Source organism: Heteronotia binoei, chromosome 5, assembly GCF_032191835.1.
Source record: "Heteronotia binoei isolate CCM8104 ecotype False Entrance Well chromosome 5, APGP_CSIRO_Hbin_v1, whole genome shotgun sequence".
Taxonomy (NCBI): Eukaryota; Metazoa; Chordata; class Lepidosauria; order Squamata; family Gekkonidae; genus Heteronotia; species Heteronotia binoei.
This window is the reverse complement of record NC_083227.1, coordinates 72786854-72804779: the sequence shown is the minus strand read 5'-3', so window position 1 is coordinate 72804779 and position 17926 is coordinate 72786854. Positions and strand designations below refer to the sequence as shown.

General features: G+C 41.3%; 1 protein-coding gene across 1 annotated transcript in view; it reads right to left on the bottom strand.

Moving 5' to 3' along the window:
• The window catches only part of LMCD1 (LIM and cysteine rich domains 1), a 100531-nt gene extending 86803 nt beyond the window's left edge, over window positions 1–13728 (bottom strand). Inside the window, exon 1 of the mRNA XM_060239600.1 lies at window positions 13428–13728. Coding sequence (XP_060095583.1) covers window positions 13428–13454 — 27 coding nt within the window. The 5' untranslated portion in view covers window positions 13455–13728. The remainder of the gene's footprint in view (window positions 1–13427) is intronic.
• Window positions 13729–17926: the final 4198 nt, after the last annotated feature.

Below are 17926 nucleotides of genomic sequence, written 5' to 3'. Positions count from 1 at the left end.
GTGCTAGAATTGTGCAACCAATCATTGGTACAAAACAACCAATTTAGTTGGGCCCATTTAGATCTTCTCCTGTCAAATACCTGCCAAACTAGATGGCCCCCCGTCAGTTGGAATTGACAGTTCATAGGTGTTTACTATTTTACAAGTGTTTACCATTAAGAACATGGTCTCTAGGCTTACTTAAGCTGATAACCCACACAAATACTTAGAACTTGGGTATTGTCATTTTCCAGGTAATGATGCAGACAAATACACACATGGTTGATGAAACACTCATTTTCTTGACAGGAGGCTTCTGTGACTTGTGGATGGGGCACCATGACAGTCTAGTCTGCCCTCCCAACCTAATCCTGTAGCTATGACGCAGTCATTAAAAAACTAAGCAATGACCAACTGGCATTACATCAAAGAAGCCTCTCTATCGCCATAGTAGTAAAGCCTCTTCAAAGAAACTTCCTTATTCTTTAATGTCATTCCGGAAGCAGTGTTTCCTGAATTGCCTTAAGCCAGGCAATTAAGTGTTTCCTGAATTGCCTTAAGCCAGGAGCCCACTGCTGGCTGCCTGCTTCATTCATTACTTCATGTTTCCCATGCTCTGACCTTATTTCCCACGAAGCTGAATGAGATAGACAAAGATAAACAGCTGCTGCTTCAAATACTACTCTAATCTCTGCACTGCTGATGGTAAATAATGATTTCAAAACTAAAGAAATTGCAAATGTAGCTTTTCCACAACTATTCATGTGGGGGTAGGGTTCCCAAGTCTGACTCAAGAAATATCTGGAGATTTTGGGGGTAGAATCAGGAGACCTTGGGGTGGAGCCAGGAGCAAGGTTGTGACATGCACAATTGAACTCTGAAGGGAGTTCTGGCAATCACATTTAAAGTGACTGCATTGTTTAAATGCCTTCCTTCCATTTGAACAATGAAGGATAGGGGCTCCTTCTTTGGGGCCTCATAGAAATGGACCTCTTGGTCCGACTGTTTTGAAACTTGATGTTTTGAGTAGTGGCACTGGATGCTATGCTGAACATTTGGTGCATCTGCCTCAAAAAAACAGCCCTCCCAGAGCCCCAGATACCCATGGATCTCTTCCATCTTAGATCATCACCAGTCCAGCTTCTGCCCGGGTCATGGGATGGAAACAGTGCTGGTCACTTGGGTAGATGATTTCCAGTGGCATCTCGATTGAGGTGGCGTGGCAGTGCTGATGTTGTTAGATCTGTCAGCTGCATTCGACACGGTTGACCATCAGTTACTGACGCACGGTTGACCAGCTCACCGACGCAGAGATTACAGTGGCTTTCCTCCTTCCTTGATGGACAGGGACAAAGGGTGGCAATTGGGGGAGAACTGTCCCAGAGGCGCTCACTAGATTGTGGAGTGCCACAAGGGGCAGTCCTCTCTCTGATGTTATTTAACATCTACGTGCGCCCCCTTGCCCAGATTACGCGGAGGCATGGGCTTGGGTGTCACCAATATGCAGATGACACCTGGCTCTATCTACTAATAGACGGTCGGCCTGACTGCGTCCCAAAAAATCTGGACCTAGCATTGCAAGCCGTGGCAGGTTGGCTCAGGTGGAGTAGGTTGAAGCTGAATCCAACGAAGATGGAGGTTCTTTGCTTGGGTCGTGACGCTCTAGGAAGAGAAATCCCCCTCCCAGTTTTTGACGGTGTGTCACTGAAAGCGGCACACAGGGTCAAGAGCTTGGGGGTTCTACTGGAGCCTTCATTGTTAATGGAGGCCCAGATAGCGGTCACTGCCAAATCCGTGTTTCTTCATCTTAGACGGGCGAGGCAGTTGGCCCCCTTCCTGGAGGGTCATGACTTAGCAACAGTGATCCATGCAACAGTCACCTCAAAACTGGATTACTGTAATGCCCTCTACATGGGGCTGCCTTTGTGCCGAACCTGGAAGCTGCAGCTGGTGCAGAATGCGGCGGCTAGGCTATTAGGGCTCCTGAAGTGGGAGCACATACAGCCAGGGCTGCGCGAGCTGCACTGGCTGCCAGTTGTATACTGGGTTCGTTACAAAGTGCTGGTCATTACCTTTAAAGCCCTATATGGTCGAGGGTCTGCCTACCTTAGGGACCGTCTCTCCTCATATGTGCCCCAGAGAGTACTGAGAACAGGGGGAAAGAACTGGTTGACAATAACTGGGCCGGAGGCCAAATTGAAGAGTACACGAGAACGGGCCTTTTCCATCGTAGCTCCACACTGGTGGAATCAACTACCAAATGAAGTGTGGGCCCTGAGGAGTCTTGATCAATTCCGTAGGGCCTGCAAGACTACTCTTTTTAAAATGGCCTTCGCTTAAATATAGCCCTTTAGACATAATCTACTATATCCAGCCACCAAATTCACTAAGGAAAATATCTGATATGTAGCACCGCAAATGTTGATTTTAATTGTAAATGATAGTTTTAATTGTGATGGTTTTATTTAAATAAACTATGTATCAATTGTACTGATGTGCAAACTGTAATTTATATGTTGTGAGTCGCCCTGAGTCTGCTTCGGCGGGGAGGGAGGGATATAAATATATTATTATTATTATTATCAATTCTCCATTATACCATATTTTTATTTTAATATTATCCTTTGTTATCTTAATTTTCTGTGTGTATATCTTTTCAAGTTGGAGACTGCAGGGCTGCCAGTTTTTTGGAACTGACTATTTGAAAGAGAAGTGGATGAGCAAGACTGAGAAGTAGGACTTCACTGACCACAATGTTTTGCAAGCCAGAACTAATTGGTGAATTGAACTCAGACTGCCTGTTGCTTTTCCTGTTTACTGCTACGTGCATATTTTATCTTCACTGGTTTTGTTGCATTGTTCTGTATGATGGAAGTGATGCACTGTATACTATATTTCAACTGCCCTAAGCCCACTTGCAGGGAGGGTGGGATAATAATTATAAAGAAATTTCAAAAATTCTGTGTATGCAAATGTTACTATGATTGATTTTATAACATAATTTTAGAATTTCAAGTTTTAAAGTGTCTTCTTTACAACATCTTTGTTTACCCGGTGTGCAAATATGTCACTGCATCTTTTAGTTCACTATCTGAAGGTAGATTTCCAGGGGGGCGCTGAGTAATTTTTTTTCTGAAAAGGGGGCATTAGGCCAAATAAGTTTGGGAACCTCTGCTCTAAACCCATAGCTGGATTGTACCAGCAGTTGGTTGTTCACATCAGTCCACAGAAGAAAGGTTCTAAGCCTTTTACGTTGTGTGCTCAATTTTTTAATGTGTAGGGGAGTAGGAAATAGAGGAACACAGGCAGTTTATGTGGTACAATTCAGCTACAAGTTTTCCACTACAATGAGAATTAGGCTCAAGTTGTTTGCAATTTGTATTTCTGGAATCCGTGCTGAAAATAATGGCTTGCAGGAGTCAAGAAGAAAGGAAAGAAGGCACGGCACTAAGCCAAATCTAAGTGATTGCACAGAAAGAAAGACCAAACACATTTAAAAGGACATTCTCTTCTGAAGAAGTCATATTCATGCAATTATAGATACCTCTGTGCTAGAGCGCTGGTGTAGAAAGCAAAAATAAAAACACATGAAGGAAGTTCCAGTAGGTAAGGTTTATTTATTTATTTTTACTTTGAATGGAAGTGTCAGTGTACTAGCACAGAAGAGACAAAGATTAAGCAGTTCAAAAACATGCAATGTGTATGGTTGTCAACTCCGGGTAGGGAAATTTCTGGAGATTTCAGAGAGGAACCCAAGAATGGCAGAGTTTGTGAGATGAGTAATCTAATAAAGTCCATCTCCTAAAGCTGCCATTTTCTCTAGGGGAAAAGATCCCTGCAGTCTGAAGATCAGCCATAATTCTGGCAGAACTCCTGGTACCACCTGGAAGTTGACAACCCCAGCATGAGCCAAAAGTGCACACATACACAGGATTAAGTAACATTATTAAAATTTCTTCCCCCCCTTTCTGGTAGGCAAATTCACATAAACCAAGATATAACAGAATTGATTAAAAATGGACTGAAACTGGAGGAATCTATTCATTCCCACCTTTATGGTCTACCCAAGTTGGAGCCTCATGACTTGTTCTAGTTTTAATGTTTTCACCCACATTCCACTAATTTCAGTAAGGCTTTGGCAGCTTTACCACTCTCTATGCAGCATTGCAGCCTCATTGTTGAACTGTGTACTTAAAATACAAATACAACTGCTGAATCATCTGAAACTCGGTTTAAGATTTGTGTTGCAAAACCAGATTTTTGACTAACAAGCTTTATCCTTTCTCTTGAAGAAATGGCTTTGGGAACAGGTCATGCTTTGGCACGGACATGGGTTACATCTCCATGTCAGTGCCAAAGCATTTTCAATAGTGTTACAAAGGTGCAACCTATCAAGTTGGATCTTTGTTTTGACTTAAAAGTTCTTCATTTTACATTTTAAGATAAATGCTTCCAGTGAAGAGAGTTCTATTCCACCCACAGCTTCTCTTTTACTCCTGACATGCTGTTTAAGACATCAACAGTCATTAAGCCCAACAATGAGTGAACAATCACAATTTCAGGACCTTGCAACAAGCCTTAATGGATTCCAGACCCTCTTCATAGACTTGTTCCAACTGACAATATGACTTTGCCAAACCATACTACAAACTGACAGTAGTTCACCCCATGCATTGAAAAAAATCCAAGAAATTAAGCAGTCATCTACTGCAAGGATGTTTGGCCTAGTCATGTCTTTGGCATTACTGTGCTAGTCAGAAAGACCAATTCAAGGGCTTTGTTTTCATTAAGCAACAACATGGCTCTTTAGCAAAAGCCCGTGCTTTCATTGTGTGTTCTTGTTGTACTTACTCCATCTGTGGTAAGGGTTGCCAGGTCCCTTTTGGCAACCAGCAGGGGATGGGGGACCTTTTGAGGAATGGGAGGGAGGGAGGGCCAGCCAATGTTGCAACAACGTGTTTATGTAACTCTCGAAGTGACCCAGAAATGATGTCATCATACAGCAACGTCAAGGCAGCATTCTGGTATTTGGGCAAAAACTCAATGGTAAATTTGTATTCTACCATAGAATTTTTGGCCAAATATCAGAGCTTCACCCCGACATCGCTGACATCATGATATCACTTCCAGGTCACATCAGAATTGACAGACACATCACTGCAACACTGACAGGCCTCACTATTTTTCCAGGTAAGTCCCCACTGCCAGCCAGATGATTAGAAATGAGGAGGTGGGGCCTGGTAGCACTGGAAAGTCCGACAGCCCTATCTATGGAGCTAATGTTGGGCCAGCCATCTTGATTCCATGTTCTCTGCCATCATTTTTTTTCTCCTGATTTTTGTGTGTGTGTGTGAAGGGAGCCACTCAGAAACTATGTCCTAGAAATCCCAAATCAGGGAGCAGGGGCTCTAGCCAAGGCTAGAGATCTTTATTGCCTGAGAGAACAGACCAGCCTAAAAAGAGAAGGGATATTTCCCTAGAAGAGTAAGCCATGGAAACTCTCTTCCACCCACACTGCCTTTTCAAGAGCTCTGAAAGGAGAGACTACTGCCTTGACAGATACATTTTTTTTCTTTTTGCATCTTTGTGTAAATGGCAGAAAGTGTTTTCATAGTAATTAGAAAAATTGCAAAGATGAGAAATGAACATGTATTTTGTCCTCAAGTACCAGGATTGTGTAGGAAGCATACATAATGTTTAAATCTGGTGCCACTAGCTTCCAAAAGAGCAGTCAGAAAGATAGATAATTGTGTATATGGATATGCACATTCACCATTCAGTACAATTACCTATGCATAGGAAGTGTTATTGTGAAGTAGCCCTTAGACAGAAAGGGGGGGGGGGAATCTCTTCAAATGGCAAGTAAGCCATGCTATCACTGTATCTTATAATTAAGTAAATGGCTCATGCCATCCTTTAGAAAGGAAAAAAAAACATCTAATGTAAATCACATACACATACCACAGTGGAATCATTCTACATATTCTCCAGGTAGGCAGAAAAAACCCACAGTTTTGTAAGTTAACAGGGAGGGTGGGAATCCTACCAAAATGAGGACTGAGCATATTCCAAGTGACAAAAAAATCAGAGCAGTAGAGAATTTTAACAAGAGAACAGCAAAGTAACCATGTAATCCTAAACTGCATTTCATCCTTTGAAATCAGCAGACTTAGAAGGGTATCATTCTGCTTAGATCTGCACTGTGAGAGAAGCAAACTGGCCTGCTGAAGGTTTTGAGATCTTACAGTGTACCCCAGAGTGGGGTGATTTCCCAGTTATATATTCCCTCACCCCACCACAGATTCTTTGTGGTCGTAGATTCAAGTCCAGAAAGTACTCAGAGACCACCAATATTTTCAAGATATAAGCCTTCAAGAGTCAAAGCTCCCTTCAAGTATCTGATGAAGGCAGTTTTTTTTATTCTCAAAAGTTTATACTCTGAGGTGCTTACTAGACTCTAATCTAGACCAACAAGGCTATCCTCTGAAACTATCCTAGTGAGTCCTCAGCTTGTTCCACTGAATGCAAAGGCAGTACTACTCCAAAGTATAATGGCCTTACTTACACGTCCTGATTGCTTTGTTCAGTTTTCCTATGTTCTCTTACTAATATAACCACTTTTTAAATTCAGGTGTTCTCAACAGAAGTGTAGTACAGAGAGAGACTGCCTCAAGACATGTCTCACAGCCCTCCTCCAATTATACAAGGCATTTCAATGTAGCATCTTCCTTCATTGCCTCCTTTTTCCTTATGTATTTTTTTATTCAGAGTGAAGCTCCCAGGCAAGGTTTTGATATATTTATTAATTCTATAGCTTTTAATAGGGTATAGTTTCATTTTCTCTTAGGTACTAAAATATTGGTATTATTATTGAAATTAAGACATTTTGGAACCTGCCTGTTTACTAGTCTGAAGACTGTGGTTATTTATTCTAAGCAGAGCAATCTGCAGGGAAAGAGGAATTGGTAGAAAGAAGGGGAAATTCAGTTGTACCACAGGGTTGGGGACACTTTTTGTGCTGGAGAAAGACCAAATTTGTAAGAACTTTTTTCCTCCTTTAAAAATGCATGTGATGTGTTCTGTGTTAGAAGAGGTTCATACATACAATACAAGACATTTAAGGACAGTCTCATATTGAGCGTGTTAAAGTGATTGGGGGGGGGGAGGGGTTACAAAAACATGGCTCAATGTAGCTAGGTTGGTTGGATCTAGTGCCCTTGGCTCATAAATTACAAAGCACTCTTGGGGAAACTACATCAATTTGATCTTCCAAAAGCAATTCTAATAATAGAAACTTCCAAACAACCTAGCTTGATAAGGAGAGCCCTATGCCATATCAACTTCCTCCTCATCTGGATTCATTATTAGTGTTTTATTGTTCCCATGCTCACAGCATCTAGGTACTAGTTAACAAGAGTGGCAGGTGGCAGCCCCATCTGAAGGCTTTGAAAAATACGGAGTGGCAAGTCATCAACATGTTGACTGGGAACTCTAACTCCCAACTCTAAAGTTCTGGATGATCTCACACTTCAGCATTCAAATCCACAGAGGGAAAGGCAGTCTGTATGTGGGATACCACATTTAAACTCATAAGCAGAGGGCTCTCCAATGGAAACAGTGCCACTTGTTTGAACGGCAAGACCATAGTAATGGGTGAAAGATTTCAGAAACTTCAAACCATGCCATAAGTTTCCTAATAAGATCTCATGATTTTGGAAGTCATTGAAAGCTCAGGTAAGAATTTCCCCTTTCCATTTGTAATCTTCCATCAGTGCCTCAATTACAAATCCAGGTCAAAAATAGACTGGAATACGTCAATGAAGTATGCTTGGAGATGATCAACTAGCACACACTTCAATCAACTTGCTTTATAAAAGGGCGTATAGCAACAAGCTTAAAATTTGCCTTTACAGAATTTTATCAGCAAAGTATCTAGCACTAGTATCACAGATCTAACTGAAACTTCTTCCTCCAGTGAGCTTGAATTAGAGACCAGCTTAGCTGGAGGAAATTCAGGTCATGCATTGTAGCAGTAAAGACAGCTTTCTTTCCCATTATCTTCACAATTGCATATAAACCTACAAAGGCATTTGTCCAATTCAGCCAGAATCTTTTGCTAGTAACATTCTAGCCGTCTTCATATCAGTGAGCTCTCCATTTTATCAGGGAACAAGGGATCGCAGATGGAACAAGAGGGCACCAGGAAACAACTCTGCTGAATGTCCTAGACTAGGAGTGTCAAAAATGCAGCCCAGGGGCTGAACCAGGCCTCCAAAAGGCTCTGATAAGGCCTTTGAGCAACTGGCTGTCATCTATTTCCTTCTCCCTTTCTCTTGCTCCCTTCTGCTTAAAAGCTTGCTTTGCCAGGTTTGCTCAATTGCACAGGAGCTACAGAGCAAAACCTCTGTTTTCTCCATTGGTTGAAGCTCCTCCCTTGGGAAGAAAGAGTTGGCTTTGCCAGGCTCTCTCAATCACACAGCAGAGCTACTGAGCCAAGCCTCTCTTCCTTCTATTGGCTGAGGTTCCTCACCTTCCTGATCCCCTGGAGAAGCAAGGAAAGAGCCAGAGCTTCCTTTGCCCAGTTCCTTGGCTCCCTTGGGAGAAATACAAAGAACACACCTTTAAGACAGAGTGCTAATGTTTTTGTTTTAAGGATGTTTTAAGTTTTTAAATTAATGTTTGTGTTTTTTATAAAGTTTATATCTCTGCTACCTAGTCATAAATAGGTACACATATGGCCCAGCCCATCCCAACATGATTCGACCCGACAAGGTCTCATTTATGTCAAATTCGGCCCTAATAACAAACAAGTTCGACACCCCTGTCCTGGACATCTTACTACTCCAGGCTGCAAATATGAGTTCTGGGATGTCATTAGAACTGCTAAATATCCCAGAGCAATCTGGAATCCCAATAGGATTTCTTTCCCTATCTCTCCCACGAGATGGAGGATCTAATATCAAAATACTAAGCAGAAAGTTACTCAAACGTAACAACCGATCCCCAAAAAACTGCTCAGCACAGAAAATAGAGTCTATTATATACCCTTTAACATGTCACAACCAAATAACCTAGAACAGTCCCCACTGAATCCATGAAGTCCTGAATATGACCAGGTAAGGGAGACTCAGCATGGATACTGAATTCACAAAACCACTAGCAGCTTAGTGTTGCCAGCTTCCAGGTGGTGGCTGGAGATTTCCCAGGATTACAAGTGATTTCCAGGTGACAAGAGATCAGTTTCCCTGGAAAAAAAGCAGTTGCTTTGGAGGGTGAACTTATGCCCCACAGAGGCCCCTCCCCTCTCCAAATTTCACACTTCCTAGATCCCCTCCCCCAAATCTCCAGGTATTTCCCAAATGGGAGTTGGCAACCCTGCTTATCAGACTACAGTATACAGTACTGGGGTACTCATTGAAGAACTATGTGGATATCATATCTGTCCCTGGAATCAAACACAACAGACACACAGTCAAAATCTGGCCCCTATCATCCAGCCAAGTTTCAATCAAACAAGACATGTGGTGTGACTAACTGATGAAACAGCAAGATTTTATTACAAGATTTTAACGCCAACTTTAACAACTGTTTCTTGAAAAAAATGTGATATTGGGGTACCATTTCTCAGTTATAGTGAATATTTTTCATATTCAAGCTGAACGTTCATCTTTAGTTAACAGAAAACAAACTGGAAAAAATGTCAGTCCTAGTAAACCAGTACACAGCCAGATGCAGTTAAGCTAAAGCAGTCAGAATTTAAACCAAGGGAACAGAATTAAAATAAGAAATGCCAGACGGTACTTCAGCTACATTGTTGATTAAAATGTTTACAATAATCTCTTGCTTGACATGATAGGAATAGACATGTAAAACAACTTTTATCCGGAGATAAACATAAAAATTCTATTGCAAGTACCACAGTGTGCTGTGTTTGGCTCAGTGACTGAGCCAAGGAAAGAATGGAATCATCTGGAGCTACTTGAACTGCAAGAAGGCTGTAGCATCAAACAAAGCCTTATTAAAAATAAAGAGCTGTAAACTTCCAACAGTCAACAATAATGCCCCAGGATAAGTAGGATCTGTAGAAGAACAGATTTGCCTCTCACTCACATGAACTGCACCAAAGCTCAGTTTCATACAATTAAGAAGTTATTATGAATTACTTTCTTACATGTGTCATGTGTAGGTTCACACATATACATTTATAGATCAGGAAGCAGCAGCTGTCTATTCTATCTAGTGCCACTTGTGCACAGGGTTGGGCACAGTAGACTAAGCTCCACTGCATGCCCAATGACACCTGATAATAGGAAGGAATTGAGAAACACCTGAGAAGTCTCCAGCCATTTTAGCACCCTCTAAGTCCCATTACTGGCCAAAGTGTCTACACTGTGTTCAAGCTTAAATGAAATCTACCAACAGTGCAAACCAAAACAGTTACACAATTCTAAACCCACTGATATCTGCGGACTTAGAAGGGTGTAACTCTGCTTTCACTGCAAACCTTGCAGCTGTTTTCTTCAAATTCTCAATTTTTCCAAGAATTATGGAAGAAGCAGCATCAGGATTTGGAGCTGACAAGGTAGGCTCAAGTGACTGGGAGCATCTGTTCCCTTTTGCCTGGCACTCTCAGAAGCTACACGGGACAACATTCTTACACAGTAGTGAATATTTAAAAGACCACCATGCAACTTTTAGTTGTTCAGATTCACGCTGACACTGAAGCACAAAACACGAAATCCCTGCTGTTTTCTTGGCCAGAAAAAAGAAGATTGCAGATTTATACCTCACCCTTCTCTCTGAATCAGGGTCTCAGAGTGGCTTATCTCTTTTATCTTCTTCCCCCATAACAGACACCATGTGAGGTGGGTGGGGCTGAGAGAGCTTTCCCAGAAGCTGCCCTTTCAAAGACAACTCCTACAATAGCTATGGCTCACCCAAGCCCATTCCAGTCGGTGCAAGTAGAGAAGTGGGGAATCAAACCCGGTTCTCCCACATAGGAGTCCGCACACTTAACCACTACACTAAACTGGCTCTCTAAAGGATCGATAGTTAGCCAGAAAGGAGATGAAAGGAGGCTCAGAATGGATGTTTAAACACAGTTACTACAACAACCAAAACCCTACACAAGACAGGTCCCTTACTGGAATAGGAGATCCACAGGCCCAGGATGGTAAAGTCCAGCAGCTGATGTTCATGCTCATCTATGGCAGTTGTGCAATGTACCTGCAATATGGGCTGGCTGAGGTCAACTGGTGCCAGCACCAGCTTTAGGATTCCACAGGCCGGTCATGTGTGTCAAACTGGCCAGCTCCCCATTTCTCATTCCATGGTGCTACTAGCCAGGTTATTTTAACACCACCAGAACAGTATTCCCATTACTTAGGTTACAAAATATCTGGGCTATGGATTTTTCCCATTCTATTCATACAAATGAACTTGCACACCTCTTCTATTACATGCCATGCATCAGGAATTACATCACCAGCCTCTTTGGAAAGCTGCCATGTCTGATCCCTTGAATCTTTACTGCCACAATCATGATACTGGTTTACCAGCTTTCTAAATATCAGATATATAAAGCTTCCATCCTCTGAGTTCCAAATGACATACAATAAGCCATACTAGGGAAGAGGACATCTGCATTTTAATTTATCAATTAAGAATTCAGAACTTATGTCTTTACAATCCTTCTATGTCTGCAACTGGAAGGAGAAAAGAAAAAAGCAAAACTGTTTTGGGATGTCAGTAAACTTGTAAGTTTTAATAATTACTATCCACCAAAGGAAAGTGCTCCAGGAAGAGAAGTTTCATACTTCAGAGAGGATTGTTCTGAAAGTATTTCTCTTCTAAGGGCATGTCACTCATTTTGGGGGGAGGAGAGGTAGAAGGCTGAAAATCTGTTTTGAAGAAGCTGGCCCTGCATTTTGGTACAATGAATAGTGATGGACTTGGACCTTAGAGACTTGGCTTTTATAAGAATTTCCCCCTAGGTTTAAATGAAGAAATGCAATGACAGCAATTTAACTGTCAATTTTTAACATCAAGGATGACCTGTGTCTTTTGAAAGGGAAAAGACTACTTAGATCAGCAGCTGAAAAGGCTTCATTTCAGAAGAGCAGATTCCCTTTTGTTCCTCCACATAATACACAAACAATCTGCAACTCTCAGCTCAGTTGTTGCATAACTAGAGTTTACACCTTGGATGTAATATCTAGAGCAAAATACTAGGTTCAAAATACTGTGATTAGCTACAGCTTATTTGTAAATAGTAGCTAGAAGTTTGTTTTTTTCTGGAGAAAACTGCCTTCACACCTCTTTGCACAATATAGGGACAGATGGCATTGGATAAAATCATGCAGTAAAACAAGACTGTCCCAATTTATGTAGTACACATTTTTATACAAGCCTTGTGTGCTCCAGAGAAAAAGTTCCTGAAGTTTTTCCTTTGATTTTTGCCTTCACTCGCAGGACTATGAGCTATTTATGCACAATTTTTAACTCTGCACACTTATAACAGGACTAACCCACTATTATTCCATGTTTCTACAGTATCTTCTAAGACACAAAACACTTCACATTATGTCTTTAACCAGAATTACATGGAAGAAATTCCTGCTCAGTAAGATCTGCTTCCAAATTAGCACACTCAGGACCAGTCTGCAAGTAAACATAATCAATTTACTGCTAAATAGGAGAATAAAATTAGCATGGTTTCTCATACAATTGCAAGGTTTCCCTTCCATCCACAAGTGTTGAGGCTTAACTGGGTTTCAGTTCTCTGCTTAAACACATCAAAGACTCACCCAATTGATTGAAGGCAGAAATATTGCACCTAGTGGTGCTTTTCTGCCTTTTCATGCACTGTATTATATAAAAAGAAGAGATTTTAGGGAATTTAAATCAAGGCTGCGCGTGTGCATGTGTTTGAGTCACCTACTTTCAAACTACTGGAGCAGCATGCTGGACCAGGCCAAAACACAAAGTCTAAAGCCTGGGAGCCATAAGATCGTAGATACATAAAGTAGCCTGGCAGTGACTGAACCAGGTCTTCAAAAAGGGAAACCTCAAAATAAAAAGTCACTGGGAAGTTATTGGGGAAAATATACTCTCTGTTTAAAGCGCAAGCATATAATATAATTTGCTATCTATAAGTAAGTTATGCTTGGTATTATCAATGCAGCAATCAATGTAGTAACATATCCTAGGGTTGCCAACTGACTGGAGAAAAGCCATTCTGTTCCGTTAGCTAAGGCTTAATGGGCTTCTATTTACCTATCTGCAATCAAAAGTTTCAATGGTCCATTTGCACACATTAAACTTCCATTATTAACGTGACAGAACATCTATTTCCCCAGTTTAAGAACAGCCTTCTCAACTGGAGAGAGAAACCGAAACTAGCTTTGGTGGTATTCCTGAGCAATAGCTGGGGAAGAAACACGACTCACCTTCTGAATTCCTGAACTCAGGTCCATTCCTCAGCTTTCCTTTCTCCCCCCCTTTTTTGTTCTTATTCAGAAAAAAAAGCTCGATATAGTTTTAAACGCTTAACAACGGTTGTTGAGCGATCTGAGACTGCAAAACGCTAAAGATGTCAGAAGACCCGGTAACTACAAGCTCTCCGAATTTCTAACCATAAGCTGCCCGCGCAATGTTCCTTTAACTGGAATCCGCAACTCCCTTTAAAACTCTGACAGCCAATCAGAGGCGGAGTTCAAACTCTTTGAGCCAATGCAAAGTGAGGTTTTATCCGCACGTTCTTGGGTTTGTTTTAACCCCTTAAGGAGAGGGTTGGAGTACGCAGGGCAAAGAGCACGCCACGTTCCAGCTGTGCAGGGCGTGTCACACATCTGTCTCACTCGATGCAAGCCGGAGAGCTGAAATTCCTTTCTGAATCACACGTCTCTTTCTTTTCCTTTTAAAGGATGACGGGGGAGCATTGGAGAGTCAATTCACGTAATGAGGAAGTGTATATGTGTGGGAGAGGGGTGTGGTGATATTATTAGCCTTTTAGATCTAAGAATAAATTCTTGTCTAAATTGTGCTCTTTAGTCTGTGTGATTTGATGGAGTCGTTGCAATAATATTTTTTTTAAAAAAAATTAAACCAAATAAATATTTTTAAGCCATGGTAACGTGGGTTTATTTATGTAACTAGAGATGGGGATTGGAACATTAGCAACCTGGGTGAGAACTAGCATGATATATATTATCTGGGGATATTATTAAAATACTTGGCATTCCTAGAGGAGTGCCCATGTTTAGTCTGTTGTAGCAAAAACACTAAGAGCCCTGTGACATCTTAAAGATGCACAGATTTATTGTGGCAAAAGTGCTTTGTGGGCTAGAACCGAATTTGTCACAGTTACAATATGTTGTTCACTTAATACCATGGCTGCAGAAAAAAAGAAATGTAAACAGCTAATTTTATATATTTACTTAATTTATAGTCTAGTTTTCTCCCTTGTGGAGACCAGCAGTTGACACTGTTCTCCTATCCCCTAATCTCTCTCTCTCTCTCTGATATTTTTATGTGCATATGTGCACCTTGAAGTCATGGTGATCTCTGGTGACTGACCACTACTGGGAGCATGGAGAATATTCAGGGAGATGGCTGAATAAGGCCTGCCCCTTCCTCCCACCTCTGGTATTCCAAGGGGGTCTCCCATCCAAGTACTTGTCAGAGTTTACCCTGTTTAGCTTTTGAGATCCGATGAGATTGGACTTGCCTGGACTATCCAGGTCAGGGTTCCCCTATTTTATCCTTATAACAATCCTCTGAAAAGTAGACTAGGCTAGGCTGTGTGACTGGCCCAAGGTTCATGGCAGAGTGAGAATTCAAACCTGGATATCCCAGATCCTAGTCTGACACTCTAACCACTACACCACTGTCTCCCACGTCTCTCTAGGTCATGAAATGTCTGAAGTACAGTAGATCTATCACCTTTCATCTGATGGTGAATTCTGTCTGGATGCTTTCACACACCCTCCAGGAATTCCATGAAAGTTTATGCCTCGATAGTTGTGTTAATCTTTACCATATGATTCTTTGCTGTTTGCCAAGCTGTACCCATCTTGTTAGTGGACCCTTTTGTTATTTTTTCTGCGCTTGCAGTTATTGCTGCTTTGTTAGAAGTTTTGAGTCAGGAGGACAGGTAAGGGGGGTAGGATATAACTATTTGTAATAAATTAATATTAAACACATCCTTTAAATGAAAATGTCTCATGCCACAATTGTCTTCTCATAAACTGTCTTCTGGCATCAAATGGAGATAATACAAATTCTGAGTTTTGGGGGCAACTGAAGCTTCATAGCACTTAAAGCTGACAAAATGGTTAGTGTTGTGTATTAACTAGCAAAAGATCTTCAGGTATGAGGCACTGGAATGGTTTTTAATGTTTTAAAATAATTTTTAATTTTTTTATAATTTTATTTAATAAACCAACAGGGATTTTTGGAGGGAGGAGCTTCTAAGAAATACAGGCTTCTCTGATTTTCTATAGTGCCTTGGGTGGTTGGGGGATCTTTTCAGTAACAAAATCCTTTTGTGCTATTTGCTAGGGTCAAATGAATATCCATGTTATGCTCCCATTGTCTGCTATGCTCCAAACCTTGCAAAGAAAAAATATATAGAAAATATTGAGAAAGGGGAGAAATTAAACCAAAACAGTAAAGGGCTCTCTGTGTTGTTTTAAAGTCACAACATTTCTTTTTTGAAAAGTTTTAAAGGAGGGCCATGAACCAAATTTGAATTTTGTTAGTTCATTTCTTGCCGACACATTAAACATGCCTTATGAAGTCCTACACCAAATCTGTAATTTCCCATTATCAATACGGTGTTATGTCTTCAGATTTCTTCCGCATGTTCTTGGGGGCAGGGGAACATCAAACTATTTTTGTGTTCAAGAATTTAAATGAAACCAAGACCAATTTTCTTCCATAGGTGGCTGCCTTAAGTGCAATCAACAGGTGTAGTGTAGTGTAGTTGTTAAGAATGTCTAACTAGGACTAAGGAGATCCAAGTTCAAATTACCATCTGCTCAACCACAAAGATCACTAGATAACCTAAAACCAGTCATTTACTCGTAACCTAGCCTACCTCACAGGAGGCTTTGCATTATGAAGTCAGAGGGAAGCATATTATATGCTGCTTTGTTCTTTTTAAAGTAAGAACATGATAAAATGGAATAGATATGGAGTAGTTTGATTTCTAAGACACATGGAGGATCATGTTGACATGCATTCCTCAGACTGACTTATTACTGTAGGGTATTTCTGCGGAAGGCAGTTGAGACTGCTGCAGAGTAATATGAGCTTTAGGATTGACATCATTCATGGCATTAGGTGTTTTAAGTCTTGGATTTTTTTATGTGTGTGCATTATATAACTTTAATTTCTGTCTAACATTGTTTTAACTTAATTTGTACAATATATATACACACACACACACACAGCCCTGTCTATATTCATTAACAATCCCATTAGCAGTTTTTATTGTGTATTCCCTCTCTGTTTTTTTAGCTGCTGCAGTCCTTTTTATATAATTTGATGTTGCTTTTTTACCTATTATATTTATATTTTACTCTCACACTATTTCGTCCTGCTGCTATTAGTTTTTATTTGTTATTTGCTGCTGAGATTTTTTAAAAAAATATCTTGATGGAGTATGGAGGTGGCCTTAATGTGGTTCCTAACTGAATGTGTCTTTGCATCATATTTCCAAACTTGTTGTATTCACATACATTTTGAGGTGTAGGTATGCACCTTATATGTACACCTAAAATTGTAGTGTTCAAAACAGTTTTCAATGCCATATGAATAATATATTTCATTACCTTTGAAATAAGCAAGTTACATTTATGAACGTATTTTATGATAGATTTCAGAACAGTTGCACAATAGTAGTCTACAGATAAATCAAATGCCAGTTATACATTTATTATACATTGAAAGTTTCAGCCCATACTAAGTAGTCTCAGAACTGCTGCATGTTTTGTAAATTGGTATCTGGCTAAATTGATTGGATTTCAGTCTTCTGGGACTCTTTCCAGATTCTCCTTGTCTCTACTATCAGTTAGCCTAGAAAGTGGTTTGCTTTATTGGTACTTGTCAATGCCTTTGGTTAAAATGAGTTGATATTAAAATCCCCATTTCAAAATAAAGGGATGTACTTTGACAATTATTGGGCAGAAGTGTAAGAGGCAATAATAAATTGTGAGAAAGGATTAAAGAACAAAACTGCATTTTGAAAAGGGAATGGCTATTGTAAGAGAAGCAAGCAAGATCAGTAATGAACACATTGAGTAAGAAATGGAGGGAAAGTGTAGAGTATTGGAATCAGCACAGCGCCGCGCAACCCGAGCCGCCCGCGGGTCGCCTTGCGCAGCGCGGGAAAGCCACCCCAATCAGCTCCAAGGGCGGGAAGTTCGACTGGCCAGGATTGGGCTGGCCAGCAAAGGGGATGTTCCGGGATGCTTGTATATATTGGCGGACCCGACCGCGTGTTAACCAGTTCGGTAGTGTGCTAGCTATTAAATACTTATGCCTTCACCACGACTCGTCTCTCAGTACACTACACTGGCGACGAAGGTGGGATCTAGCTAGGCCAGGCCACCCCGCGGGGAACCAGCCCTGGCCGGAGACGAGGAAGGCGAGAGACCGACGACCGAGCAGCCCGCCGCCACCATGGCGAACTCTAGCGTAACGACGGGCCACCTTGCTGAATTCAACCCAGAGCACCCCGAGAGATGGGAGACCTACACCGAACGGGTCGAGTGCTACCTGAGGGCGAACTTGATCACTGATGATGACCGGAAGAGAGACGTCCTGCTGAGCGTCTGTGGGGAAGAGACTTTCGAAATCGCACGAAACCTCTCCGCTCCAGAAAGGCTGACCGAGAGATCCTACGGGGAGATCGTGAGACTCCTCACGGGCCACTTTGCGCCCC